The sequence below is a fragment of the Micropterus salmoides genome, unplaced genomic scaffold, assembly GCF_014851395.1.
Source record: "Micropterus salmoides isolate LMB-PRFRI ecotype aquatic unplaced genomic scaffold, ASM1485139v1 Ms_hic_scaffold_4, whole genome shotgun sequence".
NCBI classification, from domain to species: Eukaryota; Metazoa; Chordata; class Actinopteri; order Centrarchiformes; family Centrarchidae; genus Micropterus; species Micropterus salmoides.
This window is the reverse complement of record NW_024043372.1, coordinates 26,527,517-26,554,209: the sequence shown is the minus strand read 5'-3', so window position 1 is coordinate 26,554,209 and position 26,693 is coordinate 26,527,517. Positions and strand designations below refer to the sequence as shown.

At 40.7% G+C, this 26,693-nt stretch overlaps 2 protein-coding genes across 7 annotated transcripts in view; one reads left to right on the top strand and one right to left on the bottom strand.

Annotated features, from left to right (window-relative positions):
* acap3b (ArfGAP with coiled-coil, ankyrin repeat and PH domains 3b) overlaps positions 1 to 12,094 on the bottom strand; it is a 59,458-nt gene extending 47,364 nt beyond the window's left edge. For all 6 annotated transcript variants that reach the window (XM_038697457.1, XM_038697461.1, XM_038697462.1 and 3 more), the window contains exon 1: positions 11,818 to 12,094. In XM_038697457.1, the coding sequence (XP_038553385.1) occupies positions 11,818 to 11,864 (47 nt within the window). In that variant the 5' untranslated portion in view covers positions 11,865 to 12,094. The remainder of the gene's footprint in view (positions 1 to 11,817) is intronic.
* Positions 12,095 to 12,845: 751 nt separating this feature from the next.
* pusl1 (pseudouridine synthase like 1) lies at positions 12,846 to 26,658 on the top strand. Its single transcript, XM_038697455.1, has 8 exons — positions 12,846 to 13,332; positions 13,494 to 13,554; positions 14,675 to 14,862; positions 18,414 to 18,563; positions 20,402 to 20,572; positions 25,901 to 25,955; positions 26,151 to 26,313; positions 26,509 to 26,658. Exons 1-8 carry the CDS (start codon positions 13,277 to 13,279, stop codon positions 26,571 to 26,573), a joined length of 909 nt encoding a protein of 302 aa, XP_038553383.1. The 5' UTR covers positions 12,846 to 13,276; the 3' UTR covers positions 26,574 to 26,658.
* Positions 26,659 to 26,693: the final 35 nt, after the last annotated feature.

The window sequence follows — 26,693 nt, the reverse complement described above, 5'->3', positions numbered from 1 at the left end:
CTACACCTCCTCTGAGTCCATCCATCCCATCAACCCATCCGTGTGTCTCTAAATGTCCATCCATCAGTTATCTCTCCTATCATCCATCCAGCTAGGGCTATGTGATATCACGATATCAATTGTTTGACGATAGGGTTACAATTATGCTCTATCGTTTATTGTTGTGTCGCAAATTCCACACTTTACTGTAATATTTTGGTGAGTGAATGGCACTTTGCACGGCGTGAAGTTAGTTTGAAGTTGGAATTCCACATCTATCGAATGTCCAAAGTAAAACTAATTTCAAACTTGAAACTAACTTTACCGCGGTCCGTTCACAACATGCTGTGATGTTAGCTGTAGTAGCAGGAGAGCTGTGAGTGTTGCTGTCTGGAGCTGCTCTGGGACTCGTCTCGTCCTCTCATGGTAGCTTTGCAGCAGCAAGTAGCTAGACAACCTAGCTAACATTAGTTAAATTATTTGCTGTGTTGTTGTTCACTCTATCATGGTATTTATCATGGTGTTGGATTTCTCCTAAATGGCTTGAGTCACCTTTATAATGCAGAGAAATATCCCGAGTTACAGTTGGAAATGCCATATTTCATTGAATTTATTTTAATTTGATCTATATCGGGATATGTATCGGTATTGGGATATGAAATGACCTATATCGGGATATGAATTTTTTGTCATATAGCACAGCCCTACCTCCATCTCTTCATGTATCTTCATCCAGTTAGAAAACAGACACACGAACAGACTCAGGTAATTTCCTGAAACCCAATCCGCCTTGCTGCTGCAGCCCTGACACTGATTCAAATTCATTCCACATCCGTATTACCAATAATGGGCGGAAGGACAGGAGAGAGGAGGAGGAGAAAAAAAGGGTGAGAACAGGACAGAATACCTGTAGGATAGATGTCAAGAGAAAAAAAGTAAGATAGAGAAATGTCTGTAACTGTGAAAGAGAGAATCACTGAGTGCAAGAGTCAGAGGTATGACAGTCTGTGTGACGTCTCACTCTTGATCTTTTTGGTCTTTTCTCTGCCAATTAGTTAAACCAGTTGGGTCGTTTTTGAAGGGCTTGGTGACACCACATAATCCCCACATTGTGTGATGATAACAAACGTCTACTTGTGGCCAAATGTCTCTTTTTACAGGAAACCAACTGTTAGTCATACCAACGTCAGAGGCAGGGATTTCTTTGACCTACTAGGATCTCGAATGATCAAGAGATGAACAACTGAAGAATCTGTTTGTGGGTGTGTGTGTGTGTGTGTGTGTGTGTGTGTGTGTGTGTGTGTCAGTCTTGCGGAACTGGCTTGTCCTGATACATTTTACAAAGTTTTGACCCACTTGAACAGGGTGTAAACAAAAAATGTGGACTGCAGATGATATTTCATGGCAGAGTTTAGTTTTTAAATGGTTTACCCTGACCAAGAAATGCTTCGGGATGAGAAGTTATTTACTGATCCTTCAACTCTACAGTATAAAGAATTGCAAAATTGTGCATGAAAGATCCAAAACAAACAAAAAGCCACCATGAAGTTGGACATTGTGGTCCTGCAGACGAAAACCTCACTGTTTGGAGACAACATGTTCTCCTCAAGGACCTTGAGATTCTGCAGTGAGAAACCACTGACTGATTGACCTTTCACCCTGCAGAATACGACGGTATTAAGGTCACCCTATAGTACCATATGCTGCGTACCGACCATTTATAATTTGTGTACTGCACATGCAAATAATAGCTTAATGCATATGTGCATACACTTCCTAATGTCTTGAGAGGGTTTGTCCATGCGTCGCAGTCAGCAGTGAAGTCTGGCCACAAAGGTGCATTCCACATATTACACGCTGGTCCTGCTTGTTTCCCCCCAGTGTGATTTAACAACTCCCAAGTTGCAAGTTTTGAGGTTCAAAGTTCAGACATGGCTCCCAGTTTGAGCGCTTCAACTCAATACACCTAAACCAATTGTCAGTCTGCTCGTTTGTCAGTCAGTCGTTATGACAAAAGAAACTACTGCCATAACTTGCTAAACCAGCAAAGACGGTGTTGAAACCGGAAAAGCCTTGAAATCTGCAGTTTAGTAAAGACAAAAGAAGTGTTTAAACTGGGCCAGACACCCAAGGATAGACAACCGTTTCTCCCTGAGAAAATACTACGTACTGCCAAGATGAAGAAAGCAGCCCAGGAACAAGATGAAGGCAATTTATTTAATAGTTTTGATCCTTTTTTTTCTCAACATGCCTTGGCAGGATTTTAACAAACCCCCCACCCGATCCTGATCTCAGTGGGGATGAATGATTGCAGTGAGAGCTGTGAGAAGGTTGAATTTGTGCTACATTTTTCACTCTTGACACTCATGACAGAAATCAAATTTGTTCTGAGCTTCAATAGCTAGGACCACTACATCTGCCACGAACCTATCTGACCTTGAAGTTGAGTTGTTATCCAATGTTTTATATAAGGTCATTTCAAAATAATAGCCAGAATTCGTTTTACATTGTCTGATGTCCCTGATTTGAGCTAAATTGACTGGTGAGCAACGTATGGCACAAATACTGAAAAAAGTGCATGCTGCTAATTAATAGCATATTACATTGTAGTCTACCTAAACAATCTACCTAAACATCAATCATAACTCGATAATTGGAAACCTAAAAGTCTATTAGAAGAGTCTTTTAAATGAGTCAGAGAGAGAGAGTTTTCAACAATCTTATGGAGATAATGTTATTTAGCTGGCAGATGTCGTCAGCTGTATCTAGCTGTTGAAATTAGCTAGCAGCAGGTCAGGGTCAAAGCCTTGAATGCACGTGTTCATCCATGACAACCACCCTTACTGCCCTCATTTTTAATCTAGAAAATCAGACCAATAAAATAACTCGGGCTAGATAAGCTAAAGGTCAGATGTTAAGGATCAAACCTTAAAGCCATGGCGAATGGTACCTGAACTGGAAAAATGTTAATATTCTCAACAAGCACAGAAATCTTCTGTGCAAGATATCAAAGGCTCACAAGTCGTGAACTGTGTCAAACCAATTTCTGCAGTTCTACGTTATCCTGTGCACTATGGCTGAATGTGAAGGGAAATTGTATTGAGGTTCTCAGGGTTAAGAAGCTGATAGTGCGTGAGCTTTAAAAGGGTGTATAGGCTATCCAGTTGATTTAATCAGAGAGTGTGGTCACTGATAATCCTATTTCATATACGGGTCCCACACTAAGTCCCCCAGCAGCACGTGCAGCAGACAATCGGCAGCACCGTGGATTCATTGGAAGTGTCCACGTGCTGGACTGATGCTCTCTCATGAACATGTCAAACTACTGTATGCCTGACAGGCAGGCAGAGACAAGAATATGAAAATATGATTAGCCTACATTTATTGCCAGCAGGCACACAATGTGTGCATGCACGTGTAACACAAATGCAGACCAGATAAGGACAGTGAAAAGCACATACAGGCTCCAAATACTGCACTCATCACCGCTTTCTAAAGATTTTGTCAGCCACATGAACATTCCAATTAAAAATTATGTATCACGTTATTTTGACTGAGCATCAGTGGTGCATATAGTGATGTGAAAGCTGTTCACTGTGTAAAAAGCTCCAGAGAGGCACAGCATGTTTAATCATGGTGATCAGAAGTGCAACGAAAATATTTTTTCTTAAACCTGAAACAAATACAGGCCATGCTGTTTCTGATGGAGACTATTTGACTTCCAAACCTGGTAGAATAACTCTGACTGTATGTTAGATCACATAGTCAGTGTCAGATAGCAGAAATTTGAATAATGGAATGTGGAGAAAGATTTCACATCAAGTAAATAGAAGTATCATTTTAATATCAAATCTTTAACCTATAAGGAAACATTCAAATAGCTGTACTATCCTCTGATTGAGACCATAGTTTCATAACACAAAATACAGTAGCTTGGCAAGGTACTAAATTAAATAATTTCCTGACAATTTATTTTCTAACTTACTAAGCGTACCCTCTCCAGCTTCCAAAAACAAGGATTAATGCCAGCACTGGTAACACAAATAGCCTTGATTGTTTTTTAAATCAACGTTGTTGTGGGTTGAGGGTTTCTGACAAGGCAGAAATCCCTGTTGAGCATTCCTGAAGTGTTGCAGGCCTAATTCAATCAATCATCAACGACAGGAGGCCCGCAGAGACACACCTGCTCTAATGTGATGTTTTCAATTCAGGCAGAGCTTGAAGATTTCCTCTTAAGTCTACATGTTGGTTATTATTATTGTCTTTGACGTCTGAATTGGGCCTCTGTAATGAATGATCATTCTGGATTAAGCCATCCCATCTTTTTTATTGGTAAATACCTAGTCTCATGGGAGAGGCATGCAGGTAAGCAAGCAGGAATTCCAGATTTGTAAGCAGAGAAGAAATTGTGATCCATGTATCCAAATAAACAGTTCGGTAGCTGCAGAAGATGCTGTGTGGGCATATGTGCAGCTTGCAGGCTCTGGGGCAGCTCTCAAAGCTCTCAAAAATGATTACTGGAATTACTGTTTCAAGATTTTTGGACTCAAAAAACATCCGAAACAGGAACTGTGCTCAGCCTCTCTTTGTGCCATTTCTCATTTGAACTTCTTTAGGTGATATGATGCCACATGGCTCTAATTTACTAAAACACGTGTGCTCATTTTATCTGACATCATCTAGGGGCTTCAATTTGACGCACATATGTTTGCAAAACAACATGGGTGGGGCTGCCCTCTTTGTTCAGCTGGTCCACCGCATTTCAACAGTGAGTTTTCTTTGTTGAGGAGAGAAAGAGTGCCACAAATCTGCACATTAGAAGGTCAGAAAACACATACATAGATGCTGGAGTGCCAATAGAACCAAATCTAGAAACCTCTATCATCCTGCCTACTAACGACACATTTCAACTGCCACAACTGCACTTTTCATGCTTCTAACATGAAAGACATGCAGTTCACAGGCCGGAGGCCTCTACCTTTTACACACACAGTGGGAACTAAAATATATTTATGTGAACTGCTGGGGGATGTCAGATAGTGTTATGAACCCCAACACTCTGCATTGTTTTTTTGTGACACTTGAGATTGAAAGGTCAATTTGTGACTTAACGGTATCTCCCCTGGGGATGAGGAGGAGGAGGAGGACAGTTACTGATCCCACCACCAACATCTTTAGGAGCTTACTAAAAATGATCCTCCATATCACTGTGTCCCTGATCCTCCATCTACTGCAGCTTTGATCCCATAATACAAGTGTGTTATTAGCATAAGGCTTTCTTCACAACTGTTTTCTACTTTAAAAACCATCTGTCTGGATTTACATGGTCTCAATTCCCCATTCACAACATCAGCAGTGAATTTCAAAAAATATTTACACTACATATATTTTTTAGGGTTCACAAAATCAGATATAAAATTGAACATCTATATTCAAACTGATACAATTTAATAGTAAAGAACCACACTGTCAGATCTGTCCACTGTATTTTTCACACTTTATGTGGATCTCACAATGGCACATTTTAGAATTATTTACATTGGCTGATTAAAAAAAGACTTTGACCATAAACTTGCCGATGTTTTAGACCAGTGGTAGGCAATAGGTGGCCCGCGGGCCACAACCGGCCCATCAGCAATAACAATTGGCCTGCGGCCAGATTGCTTTGATAGCAGAAAAATAAAAAATAAAAAAATTGATAGCGGGCTGTTGTCATGACAGATACAGTTACTCACACAATCACTTCCTCTTTAGTGATTGTGCCTCCAAAATAAAAGCGTGACAACTTTTTGTGCAGCAATGCTTTATGACAAGTTTACTGAGAGCTTTTACTTTGAAGAGTTCTGAACAACATTCAAAAGAGACTTGCCTGCCTGACACACCCGTCAGTAAATGTGTGATTGGATTCCCCTGAATTTCCTCAGGGAAATGAAAATAAGTGTCCGTAGGTTTATGAATTCGGATCAAACGCCGTGTGACACACACACACACACACACACACACACACACACTGCAGCACACGCTTTATTGTGAGCATGTGAAAAAGTGTCCTTATAATCAATTTGTTTAACAAGGGAGAAAAAAATACCCGCAGTTAGTTCAAATCGATCTTACAACCTTCCGGAGGGGAGTCTCGCACAGCACAGACTGAGCTAAACATGCACACAAATAGCCTATACAAAGATTTGAAATAATCTGACTTTGTTCTGGCCCGCCATGTAATGGCTTGACAAAAATTTGGCCCGATGCCAGACTTATATGCCGACCGCTGTTTTAGACCCACCATAGAGATATTGAACCTACATAAAAACACCCTACCCATGTGTGGGACCATGTCGGGCATAAATAAATAGCTTGACCTTCCTATAGCTTCAAAGAAAACCTTATTGCCTGTTGGGGACAAATCACTCAAGATGAGGGCCAAATGCAAGAGATCTGCTCGCTGTTTTCTGGTGTTTGCCGGTAAACACTGACTGAAGTCCTGGGACTGAGTGGTTTAGAGAAAAGATGGAATCCTCAAGCAGAGCAATTTTGTTAAATTTGTCTTTAGCTCAGCATAACAATAAACAGGACTGATATAAAAGCTTTAACGCCAATGGAGAGCCTCCATATATGGAGGGTAAGAGGATAGGGACTCTAGGCCAGCACGGTCGTTTTCTTTCTATCAGAGCACATCTCCTGCGTATGTGGATGCATTAAAGAGAGTGGTTGGAAATGAGTGTCTTGACATTAGCAACTTAACGTGAGTGGTCTGGAATCTCTCTAAACATTTTGCCAAGGACTTGATGTTGTAGAGGGGATCTATTTCTGGTGAAATTCAGGGGGTCACGGTGACTCTGAAAGAGGTTTTCTCCAAAATAATTTAAAGACAAGGACATTGTGTGTATAGTTGAAAGCTGGTACTTCTATGGCTTTGGTCTGGGACACTTTCCAGGCATGACTGCATTAGCAAACATGCACTACATCAACGTCGCCTACTTTGGCAACAGGTCATCTTATTCAGCACTTTAATGCATTTTCTTTTCTACTGTAAAATCATCTTCTCTGTTTCAAGGTCACGTGTGCCGTTCCATTTACTCTGCATGTAACACCACTGTGTTCTCTCTCCGCTGGCACACACTGCCAACAGCTGTGTGTGTGTCTGTGTTGAAAGGGACAGATATGAGCCTCTCCCCGACATCCCTGACCAAAGCAACTGGTCACCCTTGGCAACAGCAGTGCTACTTTCCCTCCTCCGACAATGAGGCAGCAGGGTGTGCATTTACATATTTCACAGGCTGCTGACAAATACAAATTTGTTAGCTCGGACAAGCAAAATGATGGTGTGTGTTAAAGGAGGATTAGAGGCGATGATGACGCAGGTAGGGAATAAAAATCCAGACCGTTAAGAGAAACCAGGGCGCCAGACAAATATCTAGAGCATCAAAAAGCACTTTAATCTGCCATTAAATGGACAAGTGCTTTTAAAATAATATAGGAAATCACATAAGAGGGGCCAGAAGCTTCTTTTATTAGTGCTTTCAAATCTTTTATCAAATCCAGTTCACTAATGAGTTCTATCCACTTATCTAAGTATATTTGATAAGATAAAATCTCTCTCGCTGGAATTTCAACAGAATTTATTTCATAGTAATTCATAGAATCCAGCTATTCAAGGATACAGATTTGTTTGTTGAACACAACCAACATAGGACTGGAGAAGCATCACAGGTGACAACGTCTCGTATTTATAAGTAAGAGAACGTGTTAAATGAAGGGAATGAAAAACTAATCACTTTGGTTCAGTCAACACAATATTTGATTTAACTGTTTACCTTTCCCACCGAATGTGGGGTTTAAGAGCTGCCTCTATCAAAAAGCACACTGACTGCACCGACTGGTTGTGACCGCTCATCTGTTATTCCTGCAAGTAAACATAGAAACCACAGGGGAAGTATACACCTGGCAGGAGCAAAATAGGTACAGCAGATATCAGTCACTGCAAAGAAAAGAGTGCAGGAGCATGAGAACCTTCTAAACAGGCAACTATGCTGCTCAGATATGATTAGAATAAATAGAAGATTTAAACATTGATCCAACTGTATATGTGATTTCCAAAGTCAAAAATGTATTTAGCTATTGTTAACAGGCTGGCTGTGTGGCGTGATGCTGAAGCCATTATCTGAATATGAGGTAAACTAGCACGTAGCTTTGGCATCTGTTCAGGTGATACGTGTAACACACAACCCTATCCAGTCCTAGTGTGATGATTACTGATAACAGTCTGCATTACCTATGCAGAAAATTATTTTTGAAGTCATTCCTTGTAAACGCTGTGTTATAAAACATCTTCAACAAGACTCCAGTTGTTCTACATGTCTTGGACTAATGTCACAAATTCACTTAAAACCAGTTGTATTCTGGTTTATAAGGTAGAACACAATGCGTCCACTCTGCCTGTGTCCTCCTGTCACTTTCTGAGTCTCATTCTCTGTTGACTCACTCACTCAACCTGTCTGGACAGCCTGGTGCTGTATGCTGGATGTGGGTGGAATAGAGAAAGAGGCAGACAGGTGCGGCTGGTTCTCCAAACTCCCTGCTGTACACTCACTGACATGAGATTGCTAGAGGTAACATCGGCTTATTATCCATATCCGGTATATTCATTTTGTTATTAGTTTACATATGGCACTTATGCCATAATGCAGTGGAGACACACCTGCAGTAAGCTTGGTATCAAGTGAGGGTTTCAACACGGGACTCTGGGACCACAGTTACTTACAATAACAAAACCTACTTGCCACAATGAAATTCTTCCCCTTTTGGGAAATTCAAAGTAATGACGGTGTCTTGTCAAAGCGCCCGCTGTCCTCCTCCATTCTCACATCTTCTGTCCTTTTTTCTCCGAGCTCTCACTTGTCTCCCTTACAGCAGCTGTTGCTTGGCAACAGCTCACACCCACATAAGCATATTAATACTTATAACAATATAGTCAATGAAAGACCTAAATATAAGTTGTTAAAAGATCCTGTAATACTTCCCTTTAAGATCAGTAGGTCTATCAGGTGATTTACAAATATATACACACAGTAACATGTATGTACTTAGTAATGCGTTACACCTAGCACTGCTTATCAAAATATCATGTTCAAGTAAATTGATTTTAGTTTATAATAATGAGGTTGTTGTGAACTTGTCCGACCACAGTTCTGTTGTGCCATCAAACTTAAACCGCAGACATAACTTCTACGAACCCTCGGTGTAGACAAAAACTGAACCAGTGGTAGCAAACATCTGACAGCAGTGTCCCCAGAGAATCAGATGACAGCCATTTTGCACCAGCAACTATTGGCAGGTGCACAGGCTTCATCTCAGGTTTTGTTATGGAATGAGTGAACGCAGCAGGTGACCACTGAATAAAAAAGCAGGAGAAGAAAGAGGAGTATAGTAAACAGTAGAAGTGAAAGGGAGACAGAACAAAAAGGTAGCAGTTCAAGGCATACCTTAAAAATTATTTCATGCTCACCCAATCATGTATACGCACATACAGGACTGGAACAAGTTAAGACCTGCAGTGAGAGCGTGAGTGTGAGCTGTTTTAGCGCCATGTGTGGGAAGACAGACAACACTGGTTCTCCACTGTTTCTCCAGAATGACACAACAAGGAAGAGAAAGAAACCTGGGACACATGCCACTCCAATATAATAGGAATTTATGCAATCACTGTTCTTAAGTAAATGGCAAAGTCATGCAACATTGATTATAGACTTGCTGCCATTTTTTTTAGAAGTGGCAGATTATTAGGCTGTTAAATTTTAAAAGGATCTAATCTTGATTTGAAACTGTCAGGCAGTTGCCATTATCATAATCTAAAAGTCCTCAAAATGATTGTCACTGTCTTGACTGTCACTGCCATCACCTTCACTGTTCTCTTAAATTTCCTCTTTCTTTCATGGTAATCTCTGTTCCACATGAATTTGCTCTTTGGACAATGCCTTCTTTATTTATTAGTAGTTCTTTAGGTATTGAGAATAGCTTCTCAATATTCGTATAATTGTATCGCGAGGTAAAACTGTGCTCTGGTTTTAACTACTACTATCATTTTTTGGGAAGGACACAATGTGTGTGTTTACATACACACAGGTATCCTGAGTGTCCAGGCAGCCAGAAACCAAACCCAAGACATGCTTACACCAACCGGATGACAAGAAACCTGGATAATATCATGTACACAGAGAAACGAAAAACAAGGTCTCCCATGCTCCATATCAACATTAAACTCCAAACATGTACTTTTAAATGTACTCAACTGGAAAATAATGATGACTATTCATTGTTTTGAGGGCAGTTTCACAAATTGAATGCATCACAGCTATTTGTATGTAAAGGAAATAGTGATCAGTATTATAATTATAATTGTTTTCATCATCACCATCATGATCACAGTTTTACACAGCACAATTTTCCCCACTGCTTGTAAACTCAAGGAAACATCAGCTTCCTCTGTCAGTGGAGGAATTTTCCAAACAGAAATCTTCATAAGACCATGGGAAAGTGAACCAGGCAGAAAAAAAGGAAGCGTCTGAATGTGTGTTGCTTCTCTCCCTCTTCCTGTGACCTTCTGTCTCGGCCATCCATCACTGAGGTGGGATCTAAGCAGCAAACTGAATGTCTCTCTCCCTCTGTCTCTTTCTTTCATTCCACTGTCTGCATGCTCACTCGAATCACAATCTGCTAGTCACACAGAGGTCAAACACGATAAGATGTGTCTGAGAGACAGGAACAGTTAGAGGGAAGCAAGAAAATGACAAACACAGAAAACACAGAGCAAACAGGCAACAGACGCTGACATAGGGGAACAGAAGAGAAGACAGAAATACAGAGAAAACAGAAAAAAAGATGCATCTCTAAGCAGAATAAACTAAAATTCTGCTACTTCTCAGTAAAAACTGAATAAATGATACTACGCCTGTCTCCCTGGCATAATTAACGGGGGATCCCCGGCCTAAATGCTGTTAGAATGTCCTCTGCTGGTTTCCCATTGGCATGCAACGGAGTGCAGCCAGACTGGCACGTGGACTGAGTGTGGCTACAACCCTCCAGCTAGCAGGCAAGGGGCCGAACATCTGGATCTGTGCCTGGGATACGAGCTCTGTCCCTGCAGAGAGAGATTGTACTCCTCTCCCTGCTGCCTCTTTGCCAGCCAGGCCAAAGCTGCTGCTGCTGCATCTCCTCTCCAGTCTCCCACCACAGATACACAGGTGGGTGACTGCAGGGCCTCCTCCCAACCTGTATGCCATGCTGCAACACTCACTCACACACAGGAGGATCCACATATTAGGCCACATTAAAGGAGTGCCCCTTTCTAAGTGCATATCAGGGGGTTGATTATGGCATGACATTATTTTTTTTTACACTCATGCAAAATGGATCCTTGCTGTGCTTGGCAATGAGTGTCCCTCCTCTCAGAAGCACTGAGCTAACGTCACAAGCCACATTCAAAAATCAGACCTTCACATAGGAACAACTGACACACAGCATGCCTTCAAGCAAATGCACCACAAAGCAAATACATGTTTTAATTAAAAAACAAAACAAAACACGACAATTAAAAACAATCACTGTGATAAGTTTGAAGATCAAAAATGAAATAAAGACCAAAAAAATGAAAAACAAATAAACGGCATCATGCTGCTGAACACATGAGCGAACCAGACATCCAACGCCACATCTTGTTTTATTCATCCTGTTGATGCACGAGTGGAAGCGTTCAGTCCCAGTCTTTACAAAAAACACGCGTAAAAGAAGGTGTGCCATTTTTGCGCACCACTGTGATGTGCCTCCGAGGAGCAGCCTTACCTGAATCGGGGTGAATCTTTAATACATTCTTCAAAGTCCACCGTCATTTTTGCGTTTTCTCGTGTATTCCCACTTCAGTCTGCCAATGTCATTGCCCGCGGCAGGATGTCGCTTGAACCGTGCGGATGGTGACTGGTATCCCCTGACACACAGCAGTCTGTCGCCCCTCTCCCGGTGGCACCGTGACACAAAATGCGAGCTCAGAGCGCGGCAGGCTGATTACTACTACACTGCTGCCGAGACAGGCGAGAGTGGCTGCGCCGTGGAGACTGAAGGAGGGAGGAGAGCGCCGACTAGTTTCAACCCGCCGTAACACCTCTGAAAGACAGGGGGGATCATGGGAGGATGAAAGTCTACACAACTAGCTGAGACTTGAACAGAAGCCTCCCCACATAAGCTCACTTATAAAACCTGGCTGGTGTACTACCGACCATCATCAGACATCCCCACGATCTTACAGTAATGCTAATGTTATTGTCGGTTTCATTTAAGAAATGTGAATATTTTAAAGTTTAATTTAAATCGTTACAACATAACCTGCTACATATTCTGCCAAAACTTGGATGCAATCAAAGATAATGAATTAAAAGCTCACCTGAGGGCTACTTCCTCAATAATTTTGTAATAATTATTATTATATAGTTTGTATTAGCTGTCAGAACCTTGTGAAAAAATATTGAGCTTTAAGATGAATCCCGGAAATGTTTACTTTAGTCGAGGAACTCAGACTATAATCTCAGATTTCAGACTCTTTATTGTGCAATAATGAAGTATAACAAATGAACAAGTCCGTGTATTTACCATAGGCTACTAAGATGTAATAAATCTGTTTTCCTTTCTCTTTCTTGTCCTAATCCTCCTCGTGTTGACTGTCTTTACACTACTCTCATCTGAACCATCTCCACTAAATTATATAGTCTCTGGCCTCAGTTATGTTCAAGGCAGATGGCGTTGCGGCTGCTCTGACGACGACACACACCTCCCCCTGCGTGTTATGACGTAATCAAAAAGGGACCGACAGGACTACAGTCAAAAAGAGTCCTTGCAGAATCTATGCATTCATGTTTACATGGGTAGTTAAGTCGCAGCGAACATAGAAGGCGCATGTGTGAGCGCATGCGCGCAGAAAACACTTTGTGCAGGCAGCGCATGTTGCCAAAGATGGGCAGAAGCGGGATGTCCATGTGTCGTTCAGTTTGTGTGACTTGCTGAATATCATGGTGTGTCTACATGACATAATGCTTATATGTTTGTTCTTTTATCGAGTTAATATTTAGAACAAAATACTGTTTAGAATGACACACTGACCTGCTGTCTTGAGGCGCTGCACTAATATTCTTCCGGACTACAAATCCAACTGTGTAAAAGTCGTTCTCCGCTGACTCCGTCTTAAAAACGGGGTGTTTGTGTCAAAGGCGAACAGTATGATTAAGAAGTGTCACAGACATTGGGAAAGACCATGCACAACTGGACACGTTACCTCATCTTCTTTCAGTACATTGGGACAAAATACAGGTAGGTTACTGCAGGATAACTGGTTACATTATAAGGTCTGTTACTATTGTATTATTATATTTATTTAACTAGAAGGGACCCATTGAGATACAATATATCATCTGCCAGGGAGTCATAGTCCAGATGGCCAGATCTGTAATTAATTATTATTATTTCTGCAGAGGTGCTGTGAAAGTGCCTCCACATCAGCTGATAAGGAAAGGGGTCCAGGACCACTTGGAGGTAAGTTAAATTAGTGTAAAATCTTATCCTCGTAAACATATCCCTTCTTTCCCTCTTTCCAACATCAGTTCTACTCTCGCATATCAGCAAACAGGCGAAGTAAGTTATCTAAGTATTGTTTACCTTTTATTGCTTCTGAAACATGAGCAGATCATATTTTTAGTCTGGTTCACGATTACTTCCTGAATACCAGTTATCTTAGGGATAACCACACTGAGAGAGAGCGAGATGCACAAAGAGCAATACACTCATTTCCACAGACGGGCAGGTTGTGCAACAGCTACCATGTTAAATGGTACAGTTACCTGTTTATTAGGTACACCCAGCTAAAGGTGGAGCAGTCAAACACAACAGTCCTGTTATAAACCCTACCTTCAAGAAGGTTATAATGCGCAGTTTTTGTTGAGTCCAGTTGTTTCTGGAGTCTATAGTTTTGGTGTGCTGTTGAATTGTATTGCCTTATACTAACAGGGATTGTTTTATCCACCCCATTTATATCAGTGACGGTAAGCTAAATGACGGAAGCACCTCTCTGTTTTCTTTATTAAACCAACAAATTTGAACAATGATGAGGATAAATCATCTTCTCACTGTTTACAGCAGATTACTCTGCACATCATCAGTCTGCTTGTTTGTGATCCTGTGAAACGAAGGAATGATTAACACAATAGTTGAATTTGGAGTGTGAAAGGAGGGCTCATGCACAAGTTGGGAAAATAATTGTCAGTTAGTACTGCATTGTTGGCCATGAACTGCGATGTCCCCAGTTTGCATCCTGCTGAGGACCTTTGTTGTGTGTCATTCCCCGTCAGCTTTTTAATATCTATCTAATGCTGTACTTCCAATAAAGGCATAAGAATGGACAAAAATATATTCGAAAAAGAGTGCCCACACACACGCACACACACACACACACAGATAACACAGCAAAGATCCCAGACGTTCCTGTCACATCATGCTGCTGTTTACAGCTCTATTTGATATCCCCTTTTTCACTGTTTTGATGTAACTTATCTATTTTTAGAAAGATATGAGTGAATTCAAAAGTAAATCTTTCAAAAGTTTTTTTTTTTGTAAAATTTAGCAACCCACAGCTTTTTCTTTCTCTGTCTGTGTGCAGGATGCAATAAGGAGGCTGAGGCCGCTCAACCCAGTATCTCTGTCAATCTCCAGCAGGACAGATGCAGGTGTCCATGCCCTCTCTAACTCTGCACACTTCGACCTCCAGCGCAAGAACGATAAGCCGCCGTTTACTGAAGACATTCTCGTCGAGGCCCTTAATTTCCACCTCAGGACGGAGCAAATCAGGTCAGTCGGGACTCTTCAGACGAGTGTGACAAGTTCAGCTGCGGGGGGTCATGCAAATTGTACATCTGAACACATTTCCACATCCCCCCTGAAAGTCTTTAGTTTAGTGGTGAAGTAAGCCTTTCAGATTGACCCCAAGAACCTTTTCTCATCATCATTTAAGGGAATGCATTCAAGTTTTTATGACTCCGTTGATCTTGTTCTCCTACTGAGCGGCGTGTCTCAATGTGTCACTCTTTAAAACAACACACTTCCCTGTAGACAAAAAAATTATTAAAAACAGAAATCCTAAGAAAATGCTACTGTAGAGAAACTTTGGGCAACATTAAAGCATGCACAAACCAAAACATCCATACATTTATTGTATGTTTGTTTGTACATCAATGCACACATTGTCTGAGGAAATGCCTTCCGTAATAAATCACAAACAACAGTGGAGTTTAGTAAACTTCCTCTTGAGCATTTAAATGAAAAAACAGCATAAGCTGTATGTAAATAATTGAAATCCTGGTTGGTGGTGTTCCATCTTCCCTTTTGCTTTGATTCTTTTTGAAATGTATTCTGCAGCTTTTCCGTCTGAGAGAGAGAAAGAGAGAGAAAAGAAGCAAAGAGACACCAGGACAAAGGAGAGAGGTGATAGTGAAGGATGAAGGGAATCAGTGAGAGAGGTTTGAGGAAGAGGAGGAAGTTGGAGCACCAATCAGATATTGACACAGTCTGAATGAAGACGGAGGAGTGAGAGTGCAAAACGGAGTGAGCCATTTGGGAGGCAGGAAGAGAAGAGAGGAGGGGGGAGAGGGAAGCTCCCAGCATCCCGCTAATCCCTAAACCTGCAGCTAGAAGGTTAGAAAGGATTATCCCTGCTCTGCTTTTTGTTCTGTAGCATCCATTAATACACACACATAAACACACACACACAGATCTTGATCATTGAGCTAAATGGGAATTACCGTCTTTATTAGTATGTGAAACCTGCGGAGAAGTGAACAGCATACACGCACTTTTTGTTCTCAGTAGAGCTATATGTTATTAAGACGCTTCATAAAATAGAATTCCCCTGTAATGCTTGTACACACTCTCCGTGTTCAGATTGGATTTGAGTTTTCTTTCTCAGTCTGCCATGAAAACACATCTCTGGCACTCTAAACCGTCTTTTTACATCCAACTTGGAGGGAAGAGTTAACCAAAAACAGTTTTTGTTACTGCAGCAATCAGAATGTGGCTCCTGGCTCGTAACTTTGGTCTCCTGCCTCCTGAGATAGAGTTCCAAAAGCAAGATTTAAACACTGTAAAAAATATCTCTTCAGCCGGGGGTTCACTTGTCTAAGGCGCTGCTGTGAAAAGGGGCCTCAATTAGCTTAAAATGAACGGCCCTTTACCCAAAAGGGGAAACTGCTGAGTTGTAAAGTGGTACCAAACAATGCCCTAGTTCCCAAATGTGTGAGGCCATGCTTTGTACAATGCTCATGAAAATTGTATGTGTGTGTGGTTTAGGGGCAAGGCAAATGCTGTCACTTCACATTGGAGCAGGCGCTGGAAGCAGGCACAAGGGCTTCCTCTGCCACGTGTCACGCCCAATCTCCTCCCCTGGAAACGTAACCTAGTTTCTCTGACTGTGACACACACAGATGCACATACACTGGTGTGTGCAGAAAATGAGATGTATGTGCATATACATGCTGTATATTTGATCATCATTATTCTCACAGTCCTCTACACTCATACACACTAACACCCCCCCCACACACACACACACACACACACACATACACACTACGCATGAATGCATAGTTGTACAGGCGTGTGTGGACAAACACTACAGGGTGGTTTGTGCAGTCACAATCCACAAACTCGCACAGCTGGCTGCAGCTCTTTGTTCTTTCAGTTTACAGATGTAAGCATGGTAGATTCCCCACATGTCGCTGTATTATTACATCTCTGCCTTATTGAAGAGAGACAGGGTAGAATTTTACTTTCTTTATCAGACGTGAACAGATGAAGAATGATAATGAAAGCAGCCATTATAACATGGTAGCTTTGTGGAATGTTGCTCATTAAAGTTGGACTGTTTAAAAAGAAACTGCTGTAACAACAACAACTCTGATCCCCCTCTCCATGATCTGGAAGCGGAGGTTATGTAACCAATTTTTTGTTTAGATTTAAATCTAACGTTGGCCATACTATATTTCAAAAGTGAATGTTTTATTTATTGTTATTTGAAATGTAGATCCATTCTGTACGTTTTACATTTTAATATTTTCATACACTATAGTTTCCATTTGTGAGGCTTTTGACTAGAGCCCAACAAATCTGGTATTTTTAAGACTGATACCGATCTTGATATTTGAGGATTTTAAAATACGATATTCTGATATATCAGCCGATATAATATTTTTTCTTCATTTCAGAAATACATAACATAAACAAAGATTATCTCAAATTTGTTATGTGTACTTATTAGACCTCACCTTTTTTGTTGTTGTTATAAATAGTACTTTGAACAAAAGTACAGCTGATTTGTGTGTTGCCAACAGAGGAGTTGCAGAGTACCCTCTTGTGGACAAACTATGCAATAACATCACTCATAACATGTTTGTAGGATGCGTCTCTCCCTTCCTTTTTTAATTGTCATTAATTGGCTGTTTTAAACATCGATGCCAATTTGTCTGCAATTAGCTCACATCAGACGATTTATTGTTCTGGGTCTACTTTTAACTGGTTGCTGAGAGTCGAACATGCTGTAAAACAGGTTTGCTTTAATTTGAGAGCAGATAGTTTTGATATTATTTTGACTGAAAAACATTGTTGTGTTGCAAAGAAAGAATGAGTTCCATTAAAAGCTGCCAGTAAATGATTTACCATTTTCAAAAAGTTTATGACGTAGTTATAGCACCAGCCATGAAGAATTCTCACTCAATCACTTACGCTCAATTATCACAGCTTTCTAGGACTTTGACCGGAAATGCCTTTTACATTCTTCAGTCTACTTTAATGTGTCACACACACACTCATAAATGGATCCACAGTGGTTGATTTAATCATCAAATGAAATTTTGTTTGAGTTATTACAAGGTATGTCCCTGCCTGTATGCCTCTGTGTGCACAGATACACAGAAAGTGACCTGTGTTAGCCGTGGCCCTGCTGGAGTCGCATCAAAGAGCTCTGTTCTGAAGCTAACTGTGTGAGCATAAGCGCTTGGCTCTCTAGGGTTCTTGGCAGCCCTTTCAGTACTCTGACAACAAGTTTGCTTTTATATAAAAAGCTGCAACGTTGGCATTTTGGACACTGACTTGTGCACAGTTTTTTTTTTTGCTGGCAGTACAAAATGAGACCATCTGTGTCTGTGGACTGCTTCAATCTGTGGAAGAAATGAAACACAGGATGTCAGGGCTTTTTTTTCAGCTATTGTCTAAACCACCAGAATTCGAATGTGTGATTTCATCATGTTGGAAGAAGTTACTGCACATTCATGACGTCGGGCATACAGTAGAGCTCAACTATCCAGCTTTTCCGGCCTGACTCTCCAGCTGCTCTTTTGTCACTCTGCCAGGATCACCCGTGCCCACCGTGTGCCTGATGATTTCCACGCCCGTTTCCGTGCCCAGTCTCGGACCTACGTCTACCGGATAGCCCTGGGAATCTCCCACCACTCTCTGCTTCCCCTCACAGACCGCGATCTCTGCTGGCAACTCCGCAACACGTGAGTTATCCCACCACACCTCCCTTCATTCATACATCTGTCCTATCATCCTTCATCCTTGTGTTTGTTTGCATAATGATTTCCTTAAAGGTAAAAAAAAAGATAAAAAGAAAATCGAGCTCAGACCCCAGCTCCAATCTAACACATACGTCCAGACACTCTCAGTAAGCTCACGCCAAGCCTTGCAGAAACATTGGCACGTTAAACACATGAATAATCCACACATGCCATGCCGGAACAGCAAATTAAGGCCAGTCACACAAAGTGTTTTATCTGAGCTGACATCCCAAAACACAAACAAAGGAGTTGGAGGGAGAGAAAGGAGGAAGGGATAAGGATGGAGAGATTCTAGAAAGAGAAAGAAATGGCGAGTGCTTCGTAGCTTAGATGATGCTGTAGTACAGATACTAAGTGTACATATGCGCATTTGTCTGCTGTTCTCTCTTCACTTTTTTGGGCGGGGGAAAGTAGGGCAAGATAAGCTGCAGGCTTGTACACATGCAGAACGACACCCACGCACATTACCCTGACGTTTTTTTTGTTACTTTTCCTCTCCCACCATTCTCCGTCCATCCACTACACCTTTTCTCTCCTGTTCTTCCTTCCTTGTCTGTCCGTGGTGTCTCTGCTTCATAATCCCTTCTCTCATTTTCAGCATCCATCTCGTCCTTCCACCCCTGAGCGACTCTCCCTCAGCAGCCTCTCTCTCCGTTCTCTCTTTGATCTGCCTCTCCCTCATTGCCCCCCTCCCTCCAACCCCCAACCCCTCAGTTCAAAAAATATTCATCTCCACTGTTCGTTTTAATATTGAATTTGGTCTTGAAATCATGCATTTCTTAGAATAAGTGAAATAATCTCTTTATCTCTTTACTCTTTCAAGAATGTTTTGAAATACAGCTGTCACGTTGCAGCAGAGTTTTTAAACAGACTCAATGAATAGTTTAGTCTATATTTTTTTTTTTCTGCCATTTTCTGAAAGCCCAGGGCCCAGGATATTGAATTTAAAGTGATCCAACAGACAGAAGCAGCAAATTCTCACATTTAAGAAGCTAGAACCAGAGAACAGTTTGCATTTTTGCTTGATAACTGACTCAAACTTTTAATTGCATGTAAACTATTTTGCAGATTCATTTTTTGCTGACTAATCAATAAATTGTTCGTTTCGGATCTGATCTCCATAAATAAATAAACTGCTCAAAATAAATAAAGTAATACCCATTAAAAGTTATGAAGGATATGCTATAGACCAGCTTGACCTGAGAAGGATCAAGCATCTCTTCTAAAAAAGTTGAACACTTAACACAAGAATAACATGGCTTTTAAGATTGTCATGTCAGCCCTCCAACAAATCTTTATTCATGACTCTCGTGTTAAAGATTTTAATTAGTGAGTTACTCGGCACACTCCTCATTTCCTTGCTTGCTGTATCTCTGCCTCTCTCTCTGTCAGATCATATTTAAGCAGTGACAGAAGCACAAGATTGTAGAGAATCTGAGAACCGGGCCCACTCCCACTCTTTCCCTCAAATTAGCTGTTTGGCGACATGCTCTGCTCTCTCACGTGGAATTGTGCGTCATACAGTTTTGTGTTATATAAGTCAACCAATAAATGATTCTACTTTGAAAGCAAGAACACAGAGGCCTGAAAACCTGTTGTACATAATGTGTACACCACATCCCAGCTGCTTGACCTCGTTGTTTAGGTGGGTCACGATGCAATATCACATTGAGCCTGCCAGAGTCGATTTAAGAAGTGTCTTCTTAACGGCCATAGAAAATGTACTGTTTTTCATGATCACGTATTAAAGAAAAATGTCTCTTATTTCTGTCTTTCGGCAGGGAGCTGGATGCGGGGGCCATGCGCCAGGCTGCCGCCCTGCTGGTTGGGACTCACGACTTCAGCAGCTTCAGGGCAGTCAACTCCGACATGCCTTTTAAAAGCCCTGTGAAGACACTGGATGTGGCCAACGTACAGCCAGGAAGCTCCTTTGTACAGGCACACTTCCACAGGTAGGGTCTCTGTTAAGTGAAATATGTGGCTCTTTAACTGCTAAATGCTCCACTATGTTCACCAGCTAGTCACAGACTTTGCCTGTCTGCTGTTTGGTGATGGGCAGGTAGTGTACAGTGGGTTTACAGCTTTTTATTTTTACTAAAAAACAGCTGAGTGAACCAGAACTGTGAAGTTGTGGGCTGTAAAGCCACAACAGTGAGCTAAAGACATGAAAACACTACGTCTAGCTAGCTGAAGAGAACTGCTGAGTTACCTGATAAATCTCTGTGGGTTTGTCACGAGCAACCCCTTTTACATTACACATAGTCCTTTTATCCATTGTTAATATGTAATATTGATCAGTGCAGCTTTAAGATGATACTGAGAATATTTAAGAAAGCTCCACAATTTAAAAATTGTATTTGTTTAACCGTTTGGCATTTTGGGAAATACTTTTATTTGCTTTCTTCCCGAGGGATAGCTAAGAAAATCAGTACCACTCATGTCCATACTAAATTTGGAGCTGGAGCCAGCAGCCAGTTAGCTAAACTTAGCGTAAAACCTGGATACAGGGAAACGGCTATCCCATTTCTGTCCAAAGCTAACAAAATCCATCTAACCGTCTGCTGGCTGTAGCTTCATTTTAAATGGTCAAATGTATTTCCCCAAATGTAAAACTACTACTTTTTTTAAAAAACATGTGCACAGCACATGGGCAAAACAGTCAGCTGCTCCGTGAGAGAGCCTGGTTCACTTTCAGGGCAGCACTACCTCCAACTTGTTTGTGTGTTTTTATATACACAGTTGGCTGAGTTTGCAGGTGGGAAACCTTTTAGGGTTTACTTTCATGGCTTTTCTAGTGACTCATACAGGTTGGATTGGATGAAATCTAGGGGGAAAGGGAAACCTTTGAGCCCATTGTGCCCTCCCAGTAAAGCTCATCGCTGGCAGGTGAAAAGTAGCGGCAGGCTGTCACAGCAGTAGCACATGGCTTTCTGTAGCCTCCTCAGTAACACAGTTACAGGGGAACTGATTATTCCAAATTGGAGTAAAAAGCAGAGAAAATAAAGAAAATGTGCATGTGCCTTTCTACTTCCCAAAAGATAAATCTTGTGTTTCTCAATCTTGCATCAACTGATGCTCAGGAAGTTGGCCAAAGTTTTGAATCATTTAGCCTTGAACATTTCCCTTTCAAGCTTCAGTCAGACTCAGTGGTGTGTTTGATGTGATATTTAGGTGAATGACAGGTCAAACAGACTAAAAAAGGAATCTTTTTCAAATAAAATGTTAAAGTTTACTTTAGTTTCTGTGGGTTCAGTTCAAAGCAGCCTGTCCTTCTACTGCTTACTATTTATTACTGATTCATGCACAAGATGGCAGCTTTGATGCATGTTAGATCATAGTGTTTCTGTTTGTGTTAATCAATGTCTTGTGTGTGATTGTATGTCATTCAGGTTTATATACTTTAAACAATGAGGATTAAGAACATAATCCATAGACAGCAGAGATGGTGGTGGCGGGGGGAGGCAGAAGGGAAAGATAGAGAGAGGGCCATGTGGGCTTTGGGAGATTACACATCCGTGGGGGTGACTCTGCATGCCAAATACCACTTTGATTGGCATTAATTATTTGCCCTGAAAATATGGTGCACAATATGGACATGGGTAGACTGTTAGCAGTTCTCAGAGCAAATGTCACATAGTCCCTTAACCCCAACGCACATGGTGCATTAACAAGCATCATGATTGCAGATCTGCAACGTAGTGTATTTGCATGCAAGTGTTTATGGTTGCTTTTTCATCAAACTACTCTTTTATTCTCAATGTAAACTAACTTTAGTCTCACTCACGTTTTGGTTGAATAGAAAGCCTGCAGTTGAGATGTGTCTTTATTTTCACAAGGATTGGGATTTGTTGCAAATCGATTCTGCTGCTGCCTTTTTTGACAATTTGAATGAAACATTACATGCGTTGGCCTTTTATTATACACTAAGCACACTTGTCTCCTTTTAAAGTGTTTCTTTCTAAGGCTGCAACTCAGTCAGTTCAAATGTCAGCCTGTTGTTCGGTCCACCACTTCAGTCCTAACTAACATGTCGCGGCAACAATTGGATGGATAGCCATGAAGTTTGTCCACCTCATGATGATTTAATTTGTCCACTACTGTCCAGTACAAAATTAATGACAGCTGTATTTTGTGTTATTAGCAAATGTTAGCATGCTAACAAGCTACACATCACCATGTTAGAATGCATTAGCATATGTTAGCATTGTTAGTATTGCTGTTAGCATAGCAGAGAGCTGTTGGCGTGACTGTAGACTCTTTGTCGTGTTGCTTGGTAAATTACTTTTCAGTTATCAAAATAGATAAAAATACATGTATGGTTGATACACTAATTGATTAATTATCCTTTCAGCTTTATTTCAGTCAGCTTGACACAAAAGAGTAAAATCAGCTTCTCAAAATACTTTTTAAACAGAAGCAGCAAAACTACAGGGGTCATTCCACCAAATGGGTGCCATTTCTGTCCCCAGGGCATAAAATGTTTAAATATGCATACAAATTAATTTTAAAATACTTTTTATTATTAAACAAAGTGCCCTGCACATTAAGCTAATTGCAAATGCAAGATAAAGCAATTTAAACATTAATAAAAATGATCTAGAACACTGAAAAATAGCATTTGTTACCTGTCCGCAGTCCCTAAAACTACACTCTACAATGTAATATCATAATTAAAAAACTTGAGAAATCTAGTTTTATTTGCATTTATGAGTGACTCCATATCCCATCTATGCTTTAAACATTTTTTCTTCATAAAATGTTTGAAATATTTGAGTTAAAATGCACATTTTAGTTGTGTCCCCCGGTTTTCACTCAGTCCTGTTACCCTAATACATTCCATCCATCGTCAACCGCTTATCCTGCGTACAGGGTCCCGCAAGGCAGGGTACACCCTGGACAGGTCGCCAGTCCATCACAGGGCCACACATAGACGAACAACCACTCACGCTCACACTCACACCTACGGACAATTTAGGGTCACCAATTAACCTAGCCTGCATGTCTTTGGATGGTGGGAGGAAGCCGGAGCACCCGGAGAGAACCCACGCAGACACGGGGAGAACATGCAAACTCCACAAGGCCAGGGCAACCGGGGTTTGAACCCACGACCTCACCACCGCACCACCGTGCTGCCCCGTAATACATTTCCCCCTCTAAAAAATTGGAACATTCCACAAGTCCCATGTTTAAGAGAAAGTTGCATCATCTGCATCTTCTGAAGGTCATGGGAAGACCAAAAGTAAGTTCTCTAATTTTCTTTTCCTTATATTTAATGATATAGTAACTATGATGGAGCAACAATATTCATTTCACACCTAAATTATTTCTTAGACTTAATTGTTTATTTTAAAAACATAAATTTGTGGTGAATCACTAGAAAGTGCTGTGTCCTTGTGCTGTTACTGTAGACACCATGTCACTATATTTCATGTATTTGCTAATTCTATGCTAAAAACTCAGTCCTGTTACTCAAATACACTCTCTTCACCTCCTTAGGGGCGTGTCCAGAGGGGAACTTTCAGATTTTTCATGGGCTCTATTCTAAATCCAGAGTGAAGATACTAGTATCATATGAAACTAGATGACCTAATACATCCATTGGTTCTGTGCATTTCTTTGCATTTGGTATAAAAAATTTTTTTTCCCCCTAGTGTATTTGAATATTTCGGCATACTGTTACACCCTGTGCTCATTCCTGTCACGAAATTGTTTTGTTTTTTCATAAAAAAATAAGATAAACCACTATTTTTGTCTCTTATGATTGGTCAATCATTTATCCCATTGTTTAATAAATTACATCATAACACATAAACACTGATAAACCTGAGGTTTCGGTCTCCTTTAAAACAAAAAAAGGTGTTGCATTTTTTTGAAAAATACAACTTGGAAATTACATTTTTTGTCAAAAATATTCATTTTTTGAACATGTAACCAACAATTTATTTAAAATAAACACTTTCTTTAGGGAAAAACAAAGGAATTATTTGACCTGCTTTTAAACATGGTTTCAAAATGGCACATAAGTTTTGGTAACAGGACTGAGAAAAATGCAGCCATCTTTCGCTTAGAAACCTTGTAAAAGTTTAAATACATTTGCCTGAGAGTGACCATTAAATATTTTAAATAGTTTAACGTGTGTGTTATTAGATTCAGTCTTGAAAAAAGGTCAAAATTGAAATTTATTTTGGAATGGTGACAACAGCCAAATGGCACCCATTTGGTGGAATGGCCCACAGACACAAAGACAGTGTTACTCTAGAGCTTGCTTTTCTCATTATCTTTGTCATTAGCATGTCAAGACAGTCAGAGGAGACAAACACACGGATGCACATCTGTGACTGTGCAACATGAGACAGCCTTCTGTCCATGTAAAGAGACTGTCCCTCACCAGAGGCCAAGAGCTAACAGCTCAGCTGTATAAATCTGTCTCTGCACTCCTTACATGTCAAATGTAATCGGACAGCAAGCGCTGAGTCAAATTTGCATTTGACCCAATTCTTCCCATGTCCGTGTTCACTCTTTCCTCTCTAAAATATAAAGTTAGTCAGTTTGGGTGTAGGTTGTGTGCTGTGACTTAAATGTGGAAGCATCAAACAAGCGTCAGGGAATGAGAAAAATTGAATGTCAAATTCCAAAAAAAAACAACAAAACAACAGATTCATATTGTTTCGGGCATCACACATAATCCTGTTGGGCCTAAGCTGCAGTGGCATATTCACCATGTGACATTTAAACAAATCTCTATCTGATGTCTGGCATTAGCATGGATATCACATCAGCCTCCAACTCTGTCCTCGCAGTGGGAGAAAGCATTAAATTTTCCAATAAAAGAGATTTGTGTATCTTAACATATAATAGACATGAGACAGGAGCAGTCTTCAGTTGCAATGAATGTTTCACTTTCAGAACATGGTTAGGTTTGGCTAAAGAAATATATTTGTTTTTGATAGGTGATCCATACTCCTATGTGACTGAGTAATGCTATATTACATCTGAAAACCATTCAAGATATTGCTTTGCTTCTGAAATGACAATGTAACTCTAACTAATGGCAATGTTTAACCTTTCTTCAGAATGGCAAGTAGACTGTCCTGCCTTCAGGACTTGATGTTATAATTGTAACTTTTCATGAGAAAATGGGAATGTGCCTTACAGCTTTTGTGCACCTTTTGCACCAATACGCAGACACACAAAGAAATAAACAGCTGCGACATTTGATAACTATGTATATTGTTCACACATTTATGCAAATGTAACACTACTTTTTTTGTATCTTCCAGAGAGATACCATTCTGGGAGCTTACATTTACAAGCAGATCTTTTCTCTATAAGCAGGTTTGTTCCTGTGATTGTCCTCAGTTACTTTAAATTCTGTTAATGTGTTGTTGCTCATTGTAAGTAAATAGTGCCATCTGCTGGTGACAACTGGTCATTCAGCATAAAGGGATCATTACAAATGAAATGATGAAGGCAACCGTGATATTTTCAGTAAATGAATGTCAACATTGTCACTTTGGCCCTGTGCGCCAGGTGCGGAGGATGACGGGGGCCCTGGTGGCCGTAGGCCAGGGGCGGCTGTCTGTACTCCAGCTGAAGGAGATATTGGATGCTCGGGACTCTCTGGCCTTCCCACAGGGCCTGGCTGCTCCGGCACATGGCCTCTTCCTCACCAGGGTGTACTACAGAGAGTCAGGTGAGGATGCTGAATTAAAACAACTCAGACTAAATCAAATTCAGCAAAACTACAATTCAGACACCTAATAATAATAATAATATTGAAAAATGGCTGTATTGAATACTACGACAAAGCAAAACAACCAGTGAAGTGATTATTGCTAATGGAACTACAATACCCAGTTTTTTTATTACCTCTTCTTTGCCACCTCAGACCTGCAGCGTTCACAACAGATATCAGAGGAGCAATTCATCTCCGGTGGAAACTCAGAGGATTAATTCTAATTCCTTCGGTCATGCTGATAAACTGTATTTCCAAACTACTGTATGCAATGATTGTATTAAAGTTTTGTATTTATATGTATATTGTTTTTCCAGTGTTTTTAACAAATCGTTTTC